The sequence below is a fragment of the Mytilus galloprovincialis genome, chromosome 3 (assembly GCF_965363235.1).
Source record: "Mytilus galloprovincialis chromosome 3, xbMytGall1.hap1.1, whole genome shotgun sequence".
NCBI classification, from domain to species: Eukaryota; Metazoa; Mollusca; class Bivalvia; order Mytilida; family Mytilidae; genus Mytilus; species Mytilus galloprovincialis.
The window spans coordinates 100,568,190-100,587,535 of NC_134840.1; the positions used below are offsets into that span (position 1 = coordinate 100,568,190).

General features: G+C 31.8%; 1 protein-coding gene across 2 annotated transcripts in view; it reads left to right on the top strand.

The window, feature by feature from the left end:
• Positions 1-19,346, top strand: part of LOC143069532 (dipeptidyl peptidase 3-like) — a 56,080-nt gene that overhangs the window by 24,028 nt on the left and 12,706 nt on the right. For both annotated transcript variants that reach the window (XM_076244213.1, XM_076244214.1), the window contains 2 exons: positions 285-464; positions 2,993-3,155. In XM_076244213.1, the coding sequence (XP_076100328.1) occupies positions 285-464; positions 2,993-3,155 (343 nt within the window). The remainder of the gene's footprint in view (positions 1-284; positions 465-2,992; positions 3,156-19,346) is intronic.

A 19,346-nucleotide genomic window follows, 5' to 3' on the forward strand; every position in this document is an offset into this window, starting at 1 on the left:
CAATTAATCAATGATGTAGTTTTAAGGACTGAAAGCTTCAAAGCTTCAAAAGTATTTATATACTGTATATATAGTTAAGTAAGGGGGTGGGGGATTGTTCCATGGATTATCTTTAGCTGTTTATATTTGTGTCCTATGGTCTTTGGTGAAAAGTTATCTCATTTGCAATCATTCCTCACTCACTTATTTTTATTATGATGATGACATCAGCGTATCATTTAATGCAGTCTCCAAGACAATTGATAATGATGGGGAGAAATTGACCTTTAACCTCTCTGTTGTAGGCTCATATGAACGGCCGATATGTTATATTACGAGTAATGATAGAAGCTGGACAAGGACTAATAACAATCACCAAAACAACAGGGGATGATGGGAAAGAAGATATACATTTAAAACTGGATCGTACTAAAATTTTACCAGTTGGAAAACCCGCCATTGGAAATTTCCTCAGAAAACTACAGGTAAATATTTTTATGCCCCATTTAGGGGCATTATGTTTTCTGGTCTGTGCGTCCGTTCGTCCGTCTGTTCGTTCGTCCGTCTGTTCGTTCGTCCGTTCGTTCGTTCGTCCGTCTGTCCCGCTTCAGGTTAAAGTTTTTGGTCGAGGTAGTTTTTGATGAAGTTGAAGTCCAATCAACTTGAAACTTAGTACACATGTTCCTTATGATATGATCTTTCTAATTTAAATGCCAAATTAGAGTTTTGACCCCAATTTTACGGTTCACTGATAGAAAATGATAGTGCAAATTTCAGGTTAAAGTTTTTGGTCAAGGTAGTTTTTGATGAAGTTGAAGTCCAATCAACTTGAAACTTAGTATACATGTGCCCTATGATATGATCTTTCTAATTTAAATGCCAAATTAGAGTTTTGACCCCAATTTTACGGTTCACTGAACATAGAAAATGATAGTGCAAATTTCAGGTTAAAGTTTTTGGCTTCAGGTTAAAGTTTTTGGTCTAGGTAGTTTTTGATGAAGTTGAAGTCTAATCAACTTGAAACTTAGTATACATGTGCCCTATGATATGATCTTTCTAATTTAAATGCCAAATTAGAGTTTTGACCCCCAATTTTACGGTTCACTGAACATAGAAAATGATAGTGCAAATTTCAGGTTAAAGTTTTTGGTCAAGGTAGTTTTTGATGAAGTTGAAGTCCAATCAACTTGAAACTTAGTATACATGTGCCCTATGATATGATCTTTCTAATTTAAATGCCAAATTAGAGTTTTGACCCCCAATTTTACGGTTCACTGAACATAGAAAATGATAGTGCAAATTTCAGGTTAAAGTTTTTGGTCAAGGTAGTTTTTGATGAAGTTGAAGTCCAATCAACTTGAAACTTAGTATACATGTGCCCTATGATATGATCTTTCTAATTTAAATGCCAAATTAGAGTTTTGACCCCAATTTTACGGTTCACTGAACATAGAAAATGATAGTGCAAATTTCAGGTTAAAGTTTTTGGTCAAGGTAGTTTTTGATAAAGTAGAAGTCCAATCAACTTGAAACTTAGTATACATGTTTCCTTTGATAAGATCATTCTAATTTTAATGCCAAATTAGAGAATTTATTCCAATTTCACAGTCCTTTAAACATAGAAAATGATAGTGTGAGTGGGGCATCCGTGTACTGTGGACACATTCTTGTTTAAAGATACTGTGGATTCATTTCTTTTAGTAGATATCAATTTTCATAGATTGAGGAAAAGTTGCATTTTCATGGATATTTGATTTCGTGGTTTTACCAATGTCTCGATTCAAGCCTATATAGAATTTAACAATTAAATGTGTGGTTCACTGATAGCCATAAAACCAACTAAAATCGATATCCAACAATGAACAAATATCAATGAATCCACAATGCATGATATTATGCTTTAATATTATAAATCATTGTGCTGAAACTAGGCTTAAAGAAATATAAATCGTTCAGGAAAACCCTTTTTCTTAAGTCTAGAGGTCTGCATAATAATTTATATTACATTGATTTATGACGAAATTTTCACACTTACCCTCCACAATGGTGAAGAAGGGAAGAAACTTGCTCAAGTTGTGTCAATTTAAACATATCAAAGTTGTGCTCCAAATTGGGGAAACAAGTCTACATGTGATGTGGAGGGTTATCTGTGATTATTAGATCACTTATTATACCCCACGCAACGAAGTTGCGGAGGGTATAATGTTTTTGACCCGTCCGTCTGTCAGTCAGTCCGTCCGTCCGTCAGTCCGTCCGTCCATCAGTAATCCTGTTTCTTGTCATTGCAACTCCTCTCAAACCACACAACAGAATTTCACGAAACCTTTTCAGATAATAAGGACATACTATGTAGTTGTGCATATCAACGGGAAATTGAGATTCAATTTTTTTTCTAGGAGTTACACCCCTTTGAACTTATTTACTTTAATGTACTACTGCAACAGTTTGTCATCGCAACTCCTCTCAAACCACACAACAGAATTTCACGAAACCTTTTCAGATAATAAGGACATACTATGTAGTTGTGCATATCGACGGGAAATTGAGATTCAATTTTTTTTCTAGGAGTTACGCCCCTTTGAACTTATTTACTTTAATGTACTACTGCAACAGTTTGTCATCGCAACTCCTCTCAAACCACACAACAGAATTTCGCGAAACCTTTTCAGATAATAAGGACATACTATGTAGTTGTGCATATCAACGGGAAATTACGATTCAATTTTTTTTCTAGGAGTTATGCCCCTTTGAACTTATTTGCTTCAATGTACTTCTGCAACAGTTTGTCATCTCAACTCCTCTGAAAACACACAACAGAATTTCATGAAATTTTGTAGATAATAAGGACATACTATGTAGATGTGTATATTGACAGGAATTTATTATTCAGTATTTTTTCTTATACAATTTTTTTTTCTTATACTTATTTCATTTCTCCAATGACAATGTGGGGACATGGGGTATGTGAGCGTGCTCACTAAGGTTCTTTAATTTTAGCATCCTTTGTTTACAGGTATACAAGTCTACCGGTGATGTTGAGGCAGCTACTGCTATGTATGGTCATTACTCTGAAGTCCACGATGATGAAGAACCACATTTCCTCAGTTTAAGAAGTGTAGTGTTAGCTCGTAAAACTCCAAGGAAAATGATGGTTCAGCATAATACCACAGTAGAAGGTAAGTAAGCTTTTACCTAATTTAGCTAAAAAAAGTGCCAAAATATTCATTAAGAATTGATACTTGCAGGCAGAGTTCAAAATTTGGACACTGAGACTAAGTCAATTACTGTTTTAGAGTTATGCCCCTTTTTTAACTTTGAAAATAATTTTTACATTATTGTTCATTGATTGAAAACTACCAATACAATTTTGAATGAAAAATTAAGATACATCAACAGTAAGGTAACAGGGATTTGCAATATTTTCTAATATTTTCTTTTTGTTTGCTTCTCTTATCTTGATATAAACCTTTATCCTCAAGCATTATTTTTTTTATTCATTACACTTTTTCGAGTTCAAAAAAAATCTATATAGCAATCATTCTGTTTTAAATTTTTGACATTGCAGTTTCTTAATTTAAATGAAAATAAATTACCAAAATTCTTAATTTTATTGGTTTGTCAAAATTCAATCAGAGTTATCTTCCATCTACAATGATGGAATTGTTTCAATTCTAATGTAACAAAGTGCAATAATAAACTATTTTCTACACTTTAGAAAGGAGTAGGTCCGGAAAGGGCCGATTTTGGCCTCAAATTTCAGGTTCATCTGATGGAAGATTTTGGACACTTTTTAAACACTTAAGTGTCTATTTCAGTTGTTTCAATTAGTTTATGTGAACGATTTTAACTGATTGACTCATTAAAAAAGCTCCGATTCAAGCTTAAATATGAAAAATCTATCAAATATGCAAAAAAATGTCACTTTTCAGATGGTTTTTGCCAAAAATGAAAGTGGCCACATTCGTGTTCATCCTCAACCTTTTTATATGTTATGTATTATCATTGAATACAACTTACATTTCAATATTAAGAATGAACACAAATGCGGCCACTTTCATTTAAGAAGGCAACCGTCTAAAATTTAACTAAAATTCTAATAATGTGAAGATTTCAGTAATTTAACATGACTTAATGATGCTAGTACCTGTTGTATGTGCATTGTATTGTCAAATCAGCCCATTTTTGTGTAGCAGAAGCATTCTACTTTCCAATAAATAACTAAAATTTTACATTTTAACAATTTTGTAAAACTGTTATATTTTGGGACCAAAAAGGGGTCTTACTGGACTTACTCCTTTCAATGATTCATTCTGTGGAACCATTTACCTATATTTTGTTATGTTTGTAATTACTGGGACTCCTTTTTCTCTAATTTCATGCTAATTTCAAGTGTCCTGATCGGTGTGAGAAAAATATTTCTCCTCTCTAAGATAACTTTGTTCTCTGTAAACGATAGGTTAAAATTTCAATTACGACATCAAATATTCTTTATTCATTCTGATTTTCCTATTGTGATGTCATGAATAAAGATGACCATGTCTGATGACATCACATTCAAAGATGTTGCTTCTCTTCCTTCCACAATATATTATTCATCATGCCATTGTGTCCTATAGGTGCCATGCATAGTCACATTTGCCATCCTTGCTGAGGATTATACAGATTGGGTTATTTTAGGAGAAAAGCGAATATAGTTTCTGTCATCAGATGGACTTTTAACTGGTCATGGACAACAAATTGAAGTTTTTAACCACCATGACTGGCTATATTATTGACAAGACTTCCATTTTGGACTGTTTTAAAATTACACATCATTTTCATAAGTACTTTGGGACAGCAATAATTATTTCGCATTTTTCAGTATATTAATTGTGATCATTTATACTATAAATAAAGTGTATTTGATATTCCAATTCCAAGTTTACAATCTGTGGCTGTCACATATATATTAAATAGAGAGTCTCCATAATAACTAGATCGCCTAGGATAGTAAACTTGGAATTGATAGTAAATAGCAAATTCACTTTATGTATAGTAAATGTTTCTTCATAGTATACAGAAAAACAGAAAAAAATTAACGGACTTTAGAAAAAAAGGGGGAGGTATAAATCAAATTAATTAAAAACTAATTAAAGTTTGTGTTATGTTCTTCTGGGTATCTCATTCATGAATTGTATCAGGAAATATGCTTAGTCAGCAACCATGACTACTGTTGCTAAAAATAGAAGGAAAAACAAACACAAGCTGCTTTTTTTTAGTTATAAAAACCAGATTAAAAATGATGAGCAAGTCAAGATTTGTGTAGTGGTTTAATTAAAAGTGTGCACAATTTTTGGGGTTATTTCAAAGCGACTGAAAATATTAAAGCCATTCCTAAATATGATTTAATTCTAAATTACATTTTTTAAAGAGTAAATCATGAAAAAAATGTTGATGACATTGTCTAGGAGCTGATAGATAAAAAAACTTCCTGCCAATCTGAAGACATGTTACATTCAAAATTGAATTATATAGTGAAAGGGAGTCTTTACATTCACTCCATCTTCTGTCCATCTTGCAATTAATTCAACATTCTACCCTACTTTTGTACTGCTACTGAAATACCGATAACTCTCGTTATCTAGAACTCTGTTGACTAGAAATTTTTGGATGAGTTGAAGTTATCTTATGGTCCTGAGCTTTGTACAATATTAATATATGTACTTAGACTCCTGATGAGTCCCAATTTTGGTTGACTCGAACTATAATTACGGTTCCAAATTTGAAATAATTCAAATTGCATTATTTATCTCAAACTAATACACATATGTCAAAACATCACCTCAGAGATTTAATTAAATTGATTGGAGAGTTCACCTGCTAATACATGTGTACTTAAATTTCCAGTCACTGACCACTGCAAGGTCTTAATCTACTAGTGTTTACCTGAGATAATATTTAATCACATGATGAATAATTACTATTAATGATACATTGATATAGTTTAGAAAAAAATATTCATAAAGTTTGTAAAATTTAATTATAAGTTCTTGGAATCTTCATCTTTGAATACCCTTTTGTTTTGTGGTCCAAAATGTTACAGGGTTTCTCTGATCAAATAACAAACTTTAAATTGCTTCATTTGAGGAAACCCATTATGTATCTACAACTCTCATCAGAAGTAACTTGATGATAAAACCATATGTCTAATATTCGATTAACTAATTAAAAAAACCTGATGTCTAATATCCCACAAACTAGTGGAATTCGTAAATCATGAAAAGTAATGTCCAATGGCCTAACCCTGTTTCCTGAAATTTTTGGTTTTATTCTAAAGTTTAATATACAAATTTTAAATCATCTAAAATTAATGTCCAATGGCCTAACCCTGTTTCCTGAAATATTTGGTTTTATTCTAGCAGCTTTAATATAAGAATTCTAAATTATCAATCATCAAAAGATGAAAAGAAACAAAAACCTACTTCCTATTCAAACACAAGTCAAAACAAATCATTTCGCGAAAAAGATCACTTCAATGTTCTAACCTTATTTCTAGAAATGTTTTTTTCTGACAATTTGATATAAGAATTATGAAATAGATTAACTACATGTGGAAAAACTATATTAAACATTTCAAGCACTTAAAATAACTGCTGATGAATTACAATTTACACAATATGTTCAGATATTAATGAAATCATTAGGCTAATTTATTGCAGTGTCAGTATTGATGATATAATAAACTGTTTTAAAATTGATTTCATATTTTTATGATAATGACTATTAATTATGTCTATATTCACTCTTATAAATTCTCCTTGTCTAAAAGTGCTCTGTCCTCATTTTTTGGCACTCTAAATATAGATAATCACCCCTTCAGTAAAGTTTATTGAATGGTAAGAATGGGATATAAGAAATAAACTGAACTCCAAAGTACTTTACACTGCAAAGGCGTAAACATCAATGAATAATTTAATTTTGGATGTAACGCGTCTTTTGATGGGCTGACGTTATCCCATAGACATAATTTAGTCATGTGACCGTGACGTCAATAACGTTTTTTCATGGTTTTCTACGGTTTAAAATGGAATTTAGAATTAAATTATAAAAAATGACTGTAATATTTTTTCTGTCTATTCGAAATAACATAAAAAATGTAGTGCACACTGTTAAATAACTCGCTACACGCGTTATTCAGTGTGCACCACATTTTTTATGATATTTCTTCATAGACAGAAAAAATATTACAGTCATTCCTTAAATAACAAATTTATAGTCCGAAAATTTTAAATATACCTGCCTTATTTCATTTTTTTTCTTCTTCAATCATGCTTTGAATTTTCTCATTTGAATTGTTTTACCATTGCTATGTCAGAGCCTTTTATAGCTTGCTAAGCAGAATAGGTTTTGCTCATTGTTGGAGGTCACTGTGAACAAAATTGTGATTATCAAAGTGATCCATCAGAAACTTTTCTAGTGCTCATCAAAGCCCATCCTAGTTTCCAAAAAAATTAGATGAGGCTCTTTTCTGTCAAAATCTTATTCATTGTTTTTTATTAAAGCTTTCTTGTGTCATACAAGGTAAATTATATTCAGGTGATTTTCAACATGTTCAATAAACGTATTTCAAGTCTTAAAATATAGAAAAAAAACTAAACTAAAAAGCTTTCTTTCATGGTTGTCACTATCAAAAATCCTTCAAAAAGTTTTTTTGGATCAAAGTAAACTTTTGGCAGTGACAACAGGCCATATTTGAGAGTATATTATGATATAAACATTATAAGAAATGAGTCAATTGATTTGTAACTATGATGATCACAGAAACCAACAGATCGTATATCTTATAATTATACAAATCTTATTTTATTTTCATGGAAACTTATTTTTGTGGCTTCTTGAAAAATGTATTCTTATGATTTCTTTGTTTAATGATAGTCAAAGCCTAAGTTATAAACCTGCATCATTGTACAGGAAATTTGAAGGTTCAATAAAGCCATAAAATGTCCCCTGTTCTACCAATAATTGTCCCTTGTATAACGAGTTATGGTGGACATGGAACTGTCAGGCGTCTGTCTGTCAGTCTGTCTTGTTAGCGCTCTCACAGGTACAATTCTTGCTAGATTTTTATAAAACTCAAACTATAGGTTATTATCAGCAATATCTCATGCTAGTTTTCTAAGGGTGGACTATAAAACTTTTTTAAGAGTTATGTCCCTTGGAAATAAAAATTATGGAAAATGGCTTCTTTAGCGCTCTCTCTGGTACACATTTTATCAAATTTACACTATATGTTAATATCAGCAATATCTCAGACAAGTTCTATAATGGTGGATGATTGACTTTTTAAAAAAGAGTTTTGCCCCTTGGAAATACATGTATTAAATATGTGAAATGTGGGGGATATTGGAACTCTGTTCTTATTTTCAAATTAGGATTTATTGACCAATATCACAATGAAACATAGCTAACAGAATGACTAGATAAAAAATATGTCTTTTAATTGAAAATTTCCAAACTTGTATTCAATTCATGTGATTCTTGTGTAAACTTTGTTTGTATTTATCCTTTTCAAATTGTTTCATTTAAATAATTGATTCCCCAACTGATCATTCCTTTAATTGATTGATTGGTTGTTGGTTTTTTAGCCACTTTAAGCACTACTTTTGGGCTTATTTGTGGCAGACAGTTTTTATTGGTGGAGGAAGCTGGAGTGCCTGAGGAAAACTGACAATGTTAGTCAATTCAGGTCGGCTTCTAACTGACAACCTCTTTTACTGGCTATTGATTACAGTAGTAGAACTACATAGACCACTTGGCCACCGAGGCCCCAAGATTCCTTTAAAAAAAACTTTTTTTTAAATAAGAACTAATTCATTTTTTGTGAAAATAATTAGAAGGGAATGTCAGAAACATCCATACTACACTCCCTCAGTGATATATGAAATTTATCAATCAATAAATACAAGCACTCACTAGGTTCTAGAATTTAGACTGGTACATAGCTATACTTTCTATTTGACCATAAAATAATAAAACTTCTATAAACAAGCACTTTCATATGCGGATCCAGTGTGGGCCCTGGGGGTCCCGGGCCCCCCCCCTTTCGTGGGAAAAATTTGGTTGATTATATAGGGAATCATTTAAGCATGACTGGAGCGGGCCCCCCTTAGAAAAAGTGCTGGATCTGCCACTGACTTTCACTTTTCTATGTTACATATCCTTACGTTACCAAAAGGTTATGTGCACTTTTACTAGTGATTATTTTTACATTTAATTCTCTGATATCAATAAAATAAATGACCCCAAGTGGCCAATTTGTTTGATTACGATATCAAAGGTCATATTTGTATATATAGTTTTGGCTTGCTTTTCCATATCTTGGTCAAGGTTATATATACTAAAAAAACATCCTTTCAAAAACATGTGTTTATGATTAAAGCCTCTCATGTTTTACCATATTTTTATTTAGCAAGTTATAACAACAAGTTAATAAATTAGAAAAGTGGAAAATATAAACAACATATCTTTATATATACGTTTATTTTTAACTGACCTTGTAGGAAAGTTGATATTGTTATAAAGTAGATAGATCACATGGTTTTCTTGTTTATATATCAGAGGTGTGCTCTCTGATACATGGGCAGTATTTTGAAATATGGTACATTGTATTACAAAATATGAATTTGTACATCAGTAGTGATTTTCTTGTTTCATACTAGACCTTTTACCAAACTTTTAGGACTTATTCTTATTTATGCATAAGAATGTTTCTTACCTCTCCTTTGATTCAGTTTTTTTGTATCTCTCTATTTAGAAGTTAGCCATTATTCATTATGTGACCATTATGTTTTTGTAATTTACAGTTTTTTTTCTATTTTAATAAATTAAAATGTCCATCACAGTAAATTTTTTATTATTTTTTATATTTAATCATTCATTGAAGATTTTATGATTTGACCTACACCCCCAAAAGGCTAGAGAAGGTCTGGTAACCACTCCAATCCATATGTTCATATACGTGAAAGACCTTTTGTAGAAAACTTTCGTTAAACATTTCCTGACTTCCATGGGGGAGTGATTTACTTTCAGTCTGAATTTGAAAAATTTGAGTTATAGTGTGTAAGCAATTCTAGAATCAAAGTTGATCAATAGTTTGAAATTTTACAACACTCACTGCACAACATGTACAAGGAATATTTTGATTTAACTATCTTTCTTATGCTTATTTTTTCCAAGTTTACCAGATTTTATTATTTTATACACATGTTATTGCCTTGAACTGTCAGTCTTCTAAAACATCAATCACTTTCCATCTCCATCAAGACAATTACAACTGATTCTAAAACAATCATTCAAAATACAAAATAATACAAAGATAAGAGATGCACAATGTCATTACATAAGAAACAAAAGAAAATGGTAAAAAGTAGTAGTCAGCACAATACAATGAGTATTGCTAGACAACAAAATGGTCACAATTATAACTATACACCCTTTCCACTTCAGTTGTGACTTAACCTAGGTTTAGAACTTCAAGAAAATTAAGCTAAATGATGGCTTCAAAACCCTTTTTTAGCTCACCTGGCCCGAAGGGCCAAGTGAGCTTTTCTCATCACTTGGCGTCCGGCGTCCGTCGTCCGTCGTCGTCCGTCGTCCGTCGTCCGTCGTCGTCCGTCGTCGTTAACTTTTACAAAAATCTTCTCCTCTGAAACTACTGGCCCAAATTAAACTAAACTTGGCCACAATCATCATTGGGGTATCTAGTTTAAAAAATGTGTGGCGTGACCCGGCCAACCAACCAAGATGGCCGCCATGGCTAAAAATAGAACATAGGGGTAAAATGCAGTTTTTGGCTTATAACTCAAAAACCAAAGCATTTAGAGCAAATCTGACATGGGGTAAAATTGTTTATCAGGTGAAGATCTATCATCCCTCAAATTTTCAGATGAATTCAACAACCCGTTGTTGGGTTGCTGCCCCTGAATTGGTAATTTTAGGGAATTTTTGCTGTTTTTGGTTATTATCTTGAATATTATTATAGATAGAGATAAACTGTAAACAGCAATAATGTTCAGCAAAGTAAGATTTACAAATAAGTCAATGTGACCAAAATGGTCAGTTGACCCCTTTAGGAGGTATTGACCTTTATAGTCAATTTTTAACCATTTTTCGTAAATCTTAGTAATCTTTTACAAAAATCTTCTTCTCTGAAACTACTGGGCCAAAATAATCCAAACTTGGCCACAATCATCTTTGGGGTATTTAGGTTAAAAAATGTGTGGCGTGACCTGGCCAACCTACCAAGATGGCCGCCATGGCTAAAAATAGAACATAGGGGTAAAATGCAGTTTTTGGCTTATAACTCAAAAACCACAGCATTTAGAGCAAATCTGACATGGGTTAAAAGTGTTTATCAGGTCAAAATCTATCTGCCCTGAAATTTTCAGATGAATCGGACAACTGGTTGTTGGGTTGCTGCCCCTGAATTGGTAATTTTAAGGAAATTTTGCCGTTTTACGTTATTATCTTGAATATTATTATAGATAGAGATAAACTGTAAACAGCAATAATGTTCAACAAAGTAAGATCTACAAATAAGTCAACATGACCAAAATGGTCAATTGACCTTTTGAGGAGTCATTGCCCTTTATAGTCATTTTTTACAAATTTTTCGTAAATTTTTGTAATCTTTTACAAAAATCTTCTTCTCTGAAACTATTGGGTCAAATTTAACCAATCTTATCTACAATCATCATTAGGGTATCTTGTTTAAAAAATGTGTGCTGTGACCAAGCCAACCAATCAAGATGGCTGCCATGGCTTAAAATAGAACATAGGGGTTAAATGTAAATTTTGGCTTATAACTCTGAAACCAAAGCATTTAGAACAAATCTGACTGCTTTTAAATTGTTTATCAGGTTAAGATCTATCTGCCCTGGAATTTTTAGATGGATCGAACAACATGTTGTTAGGTTGCTGCCCCAAAATTGGTAATTTTTAGAGAAATTTTGCTGTTTTTGGTTATTATATTGAATATTTATATTATAGATAGAGATAAACTGTAAACAGCAATAATGTTCAGCGTAATAAGATCTTAATATAAGTCAACATGACCAAAATGGTCAGTTGACCACTTAAGGGGTTATTGCCCATTAAAGTCAATTTTCAACAATTTTCCTCTGTATCTAAAGGGCCAAGTTTAGAAAATTGTAAGTTTTTTAAATATTATTATAGATAGAGATAAAATTTAAACAGCAATAATGTAAGTATTTTGGTTTCTTGTTCAACAGATTCTGAAGTTTGAATGTCAATTTCGAATTCCAAAAATTATTTATATATATTTTGTCCCCTTTCACAAGTAATAATTATATGCATGTGTCAGGGGCAGATCCAGACATTTAAAAAAGGGGTGTGTGTGTGTTCCAACTTTAAGTCCTGATTCAAATGCATTGATCATTAAAAAAAGGGGGTGTTCCAACCCCTGGAACCCTCCCCCTGAACCCTCCCCTGGAATCACCACTGTGTGTGCCTCATATTATTGTTTAAAACTTTAATAGAATAACAGAAATTTTGAAAGCTAGATTTTTCAACAACACAGGATCTTAAAATTAATTTATATTGTTGAAAATATCAATTTACTATTAAAAGACATTTTTTCTCATAAAAATAAAAGAAAGAATATAGTTCATCATTTTATATTTTATTGCAAGTTTAGGGTATTTTTTATAAATAAATATAATTGTGTCCATTGTTCTCATTTCATAGGATAAATCCAATATAAAGTATTGGTATTGAATTGATATTTAAGAAATGATTATACTTAATATAAAAATATAACTTTACAAGAAAATCATACATGTGAAAAGTAAAATCACAAAAATACTGAACTCAGAGGAAAATCATTTCGGAAAGTCCATAATCACATGGCAAAATAAAATAACAAAACGCATCAAAAACGAATGGACAAGAACTGTCATATTCCTGACTTGGTACAGGGATTTTCAAATGTAGAAAATGGTGGATTGAACCTGGTTCTAAAGCTAGCTAAACCTCCCACTTGTATGACAGTCGCATCAAATTCCATTATATTATCACCGATGCGTGAACAAAACAAACAGACATAATAGGTAAAAATGTCAAAAATAGGGGTACAGCAGTCAACATTGTGTTATTATCTTAATCACTATAAAAACAACAAATGTAACGAAGAAGCACAAATGGACTGTGAAACTCAGATCAGGAGATTGGGAAATTTTGGTCAGGAGATAAGGAGGTTTTTTATCAAGATAATTTTGTCATAAATGTATACCGTGGGATGTAGATATTGTCTTTAATAAAAGTGATTTGTTTTTCAAATTTCCATCAGAAAGTAATGTTTATCATGTTTATAGTACCCTTGTTGCCTTTCTATTTGAATGATACCACTTTTAATCATTAAGTAAACAATATTCAGTTTCTATAAGTGTAAAATATTTTGTTATATTTAGTTAAATGTAACAATATTCTGTAAGGATTTATATGAATATAACAATATTCTTAAAATCAAATTCAAGGTTATGCTCCTTGAAGATTATAACACAATAAATACTATTACTTAATCAGATTTTGAATATAATTTTCAATTTAATCCTTGAAAAGAAGTCTAGATTCCTAAAATAATTTATAAATTTATGTTTTTTTATTTGTCCCAAAACATTTAAATTCATTTAATTACCACCCTTTTATGATTATTTTATTAAAATATAACTAATTTATATTCTTTTTACAATTTACATTTTTAGAGAAAAATAACTTAAAAAAGGATAATTCAAAGGGAAGTAACACTTTTTTCAATACACAAAAGTTTTTATTACACATGATACACAAAGGCAGTTAGCCAGAGGTAAACATTGTTGACTACCAGTATGTTCGACACCCAAGCTGTCAAGTGAAGCCATATAATTATACATCTTCTTTGATTTACAGGTAAAATTTAATACCCTACTGTAGTCATAAAAGTAAGAAATTATCAAAAATGGCAGCTGAAAATGTTCATTCATGAAATATTTCATACAGAGGAATTTTTTTCTCCTTAACAGGAGGAGACCCTTAAAAATGAGATTATTGTACTCTCGTTGGGAGGTTCACATTCTTAGAATAAAGACCCATGTTTTCAGTGTCATTGGTTTCAGTCATCATATTTATTGGACTTTGTTGTTTAAGTTTTTTTTGTGGTATTAAGATATAGGCAAAAAGAAACTCTTCAATGAAAAGTCAGAATTCTTCCATGGTCAACTTCTTGAAGGTACAGTAATGGAACAGTTTGCTCAAGTTTAAAACTAAAATAGGGGCACATAAACTGCTTTGTATTTTCGGATATAATATAGATGAATATGATCAACATAGTTAAATGAAAAATTTGATTAGCTAGCATTCTAAATTTAGAATGAAAGAAGCTAGATAACGATGAACAGGTTGGGAACACATGATCACAAATCCTCTATATGGTGATTACATTGTATTCCTAAGCTAAACAATAGATTGCATGTTTTGTCACTTTTTGCATATTATGCTAGAGATTGTAGCCAATAAAACTAGAAAATGACATTCTGCCCTAATTTGTTTTAAATCCAATCTAAACAAAAATACCCCTCTATAGATGGATAATTGTATGCCTCTTTAAAAGAAGTACCTCTATACAGGTATAATCGCCATATAGAGGGTTTGTTCCCAACCTGATGAAAGGGAAGAAATTATACAGATTTATAAATGACAGCAAATAATATTACCTGATGAAAATAGTTTACACATTATTTTGCTGTTAATATTTATTTTACTGCGTTGTGCAGTTGAAAATATAGTAGCATACAACTAAATGTATCTAATTTGCAAACCCTTATACATATTCTCAAATTATGATGTTGTCGTGAAAACATATTCTGGCTAAAGACTTAAAAGAGAAGGATGAAGCGAAAAACAAGTTTTCAATGGAAATATTAAATTCATTAAAAATATTTTAACCATTTGAGTTTTGTTTGTTGGAACTTGTGTACTGATATACTTTATTTGTAATTCTACAAAATAACAATTGAAACATCTGTTATCAGACTTGCCAACTATCCCGATTTTTGCCGTATCATCCTGATTTTCATACCTTTACCCGAATCCTGATATCAGGATCATAAATCAGGTCAAAATCCCAATTATTGGTTTCCAATTTTATTTTTTTCTGGTCCATTCAAATGAATGTTTAATTTAATATAATGACAAGTTTAAGACCCTACGCTAATCAACAGTCACAACAGGTGTCATAATTTGTTGTTGCATGTAATTGGATTACCTGATGGGTCAACAATCCTCACTAATTAATATTTGCTGGGACTATTATACTTTCCTTTAGTATAATATATACCCGGTGCCCACCCGTCCAGATATTTGTAAACAGAAATTTGTTCATACAGCCTTTCATATTAAATGAATTTATCATATGAGCACAATTTGCACCGTTTACCGTATGTGTAAGCCTACTCTGGTAAGAGCACCTCTGAATACAACATACTTTTTATGCCCCACCTACAATAGTAGAGAGGCATTAGGTTTTCTGGTCTGTCCGTCCGTTTGTCTTATTTCAGGTTAATTTTTTTGGTCAAGGTAGTTTTTGATGAAGTTGAAGTCCAATCCACTTGAAACATAGTACACATGTTCCCCATGATATGATCTTTCTAATTGTAATGCCAAATTATAGTTTTGAACCCAATTTCATGGTCCACTGATCATGAACATAGAAAATGAAAGTGCAAAATTCAGCTTAAAGTTTTTGGTCAAGGTAGTTTTTGATGAAGTTAAAGTACGTCACGTCTACTTGAAACTTAGTACACATGTTCCCTATGATATGATCTTTCTAATTTTAAATCCAAATTAAAGTTTTGACTCCAATTTCACAATCCAGTGAACATAGAAAATTATAGTGCGAGTGGGGCATCCATGTACTATGAACACATTCTTGTTTTCTAAATGCCTTCAGATGTTGGCCTGATTTTTAGTATGTGAGTTAACCGTGATGAGTTAAGTTTAACTTTTGTTCCGCCCTGCTAATTATTGCAGAAATTATGTACTTTGGACTTCTATAAATTGTTGAAAATAACAGTTATACAGACTTTTTATACGACCACAAAAATTGAAAATTTTTTGGTCGTATATTGGTATAACGTTGGCGTCGTCATCGTACGAATACTTTTAGTTTTCGCACTCTAACTTTAGTAAAAGTGAATAGAAATCTATGAAATTTTAACACAAGGTTTATGACCACAAAAGGAAAGTTGGGATTGATTTTGGGAGTTTTGGTCTCAACATTTTAGGAATTGGGGGGCCAAAATAAGCATTTTCTTGGTTTTCGCACTATAACTTTAGTTTAGGTAAATAGGAATCTATGAAATTTTGACACAAGGTTTATGACCACAAAAGGAAAGTTGGGATTGATTTTGGGAGTTTTGGTTCAAACAGTTTAGGAATTAGGGGCCAAAAAAGGGCCCAGATAAGCATTATTCTTGGTTTTTCGTACAATAACTTTAGTATAAGTAAATAGAAATCAATAATTAAAACACAAGGTTAATGACCTCAAAAGGAAGGTTGGGATAGATTTTGGGAGTTGAGGTCCCAACAGTTTAGGAATTAGGGGCCAAAAAGGGGCCCAAATAAGCATTATTCTTGGTTTTCGCACCATAACTTTAGTATAAGTAAATAGAAATCTATGAAATTTAAACACAAGGTTTATGACCATAAAAGGAAGGTTGGGTTTGATTTTGGGAGTTCTGGTCCCAACAGTTTAGGAATAAGGGGCCCAAAGGGTCCAAAATTGAACTTTGTTTGATTTCATCAAAAATTGAATAATTGGGGTTCTTTGATATGGCAAATCTAACTGTGTATGTAGATTCTTAATTTTTGGTCCCGTTTTCAAATTGGTCTACATTAAGGTCCAAAGGGTCCAAAATTAAACTTAATTTGATTTTAACAAAAAATGAATCCTTGGGGTTCTTTGATATGCTGAATCTAAAAATATACTTAGATTTTTGATTATTGACCCAGTTTTCAAGTTGGTCCAAATCGGGGTCCAAAATTAAACTTTGTTTGATTTCATCAAAAATTGAATAATTGGGGTTCTTTGATATGCCAAATCTAACTGTGTATGTAGATTCTTAATTTTTGGTCCCGTTTTTTAGTTTTTTGGTCTACATTAAAGTCCAAAGGGTCCAAAATTAAACTAAGTTTGATTTTAACAAAAATTGAATTCTTGTTCTATTTTAGTTTAAACATATTTATTTATAGTGGATTAGGAAACAAGTTTTGCAACTTATATTAATCCCTTTCCACTTTGCGGGTGTGAGTGCTGCCTTGTAGCGCCATTAGCCTGCTCTTTTTCGAAATCTACCAGGGTGTCTTTAACATGCAAGAGATATGGCTTTCTCTTAACACTGGTCAGCCATTTATCGTCCCCTTCTGACGGACTATCATCGTTTCCTCGAGACCATACACTCGCAAATGGCGTCAAGGGAGAGCCAAAAATTCAGTTCCTGAAATTTTCATCCCAGACAGGAATTGAACCAGGAACCTTTGTGTTAGTAGTCCGATGCACTAACTACTACACCACGGCTCTCTTAATATTGGGCTATTTTGATATGCTGAATCTAAACATGTACTTAGATTTTTGATTATGGGCCCAGTTTTCAAGTTGGTTCAAATCAGGATCCAAAATTATTATATTAAGTATTGTGCAATAGCAAGAAATTTTCAATTGCACAGTATTCAGCAATAGCAAGAAATCTTCAATTGCACAGTATTGCGCAATAGCAAGAAATCTTCAATTGCACAGTATTGTGCAATAGCAAATATTTTCAATTGCACAGTATTGCGCAATAGCAAGAAATATCTAATTGCACAATATTGTGCAATAGCAAGAAATTTTCAAATGGAGTTATCTTTCTTTGTCCAGAATAGTAGTTGAATCAACTTAAATCATTGTTTTATACAACATACAATGTATATTCACTTTTACTACCAACTGATAAATTAAAACAATCTTTACCATTCAGTGATAACAAGCACTTTATTTTATATTTTAATATTTTATTATGTATTTAAATGAGTAGTTATTGTTGCAAACTCCATTATTAAATTTGAATTGAGATCAGTTTTGGAAAAAGGGAAAGGGGGATGTGAAAAAAAAAATGAGGGGGGGGGGTTAAATTTTTCTCATTTCAGATTTCATTAAAAAAAAGAAAATTTCTTCAAACATTTTTTTTGAGAGAGGATTAATATTCAACAGCATAGTGAATTGCTCAAAGGCAAAAAAAATTTTTTAAGTTCACTAGACCACATTCATTCTGTATCAGAAACCTATTCTGTCTCAACAATTTAATCACAATCCAAATTTAGAGCTGAATCCAGCTTGAAAGTTGTGTCCATACTTGCCCCAACCGTTCAGGGTTCAACCTCTGCGGTTGTATAAAGCTGCGCCATGCACTAGCAATACCAATTTCTAAAATGTTCATTTTTTTACATGCAAAAAAAAAAAAAAAAAGGACATAATATTAATCATGATAACAAGGACATAATATTAATCATGACAAAAAGGACATAACATAACTTTTCCTTATTTAACCAAAGGCTACATGTTTAGAAACTATAAATGCACTTTTATAAATTATTTATTCAAATACACGAAGCATAAAATATTCTAGACACATATATAGATATAGCTATAAATATGTCTGAACAAGTGACCACTCTATGGCAGAAAACACATATTATATTCATGATATATATAAAGGTACTATGTCTACCCCAATCATATTAGCTCTCATTATGTAATTGTTCATCTAGCCTTTCTTTTATCACATTATGCATTTATAACATTTTGTCCTCATTATTGTACATTGTTTGCATATATATGTATTTTTAGATTTTTAAAGATGCCAAGAAGAAAAAATTGGAGGGCAGCTGAGGCTAAACGTGGTGGGAAAAACCCAAAGAAACAGAGACTGACGGACTTGACTAGGGATACTGGCCCCATTAACAGTACAGAGTTAGACCTTGACATAGGTGATACTGACACCCTCAACAACAGTAACTCAAATAATATGGGGGATACTGACCTCCACACAAATATAAACAACAGTAACTCAAATAACATGGGGGATACTGACCTCCACACAAATATAAACAACAGTAACTCAAATAATATGGGGGATACTGACCTCCACACAAATATAAACAACAGTAACTCAAATAATATGGGGGATACTGACCTCCACTCAAATGCAAACAACAGTAACTTGAAACTACTTGAACAATCTGAATTGAAAACACTTGAAATATCTGAACTGAATATACTTGAAAAATCTGAATTGAAT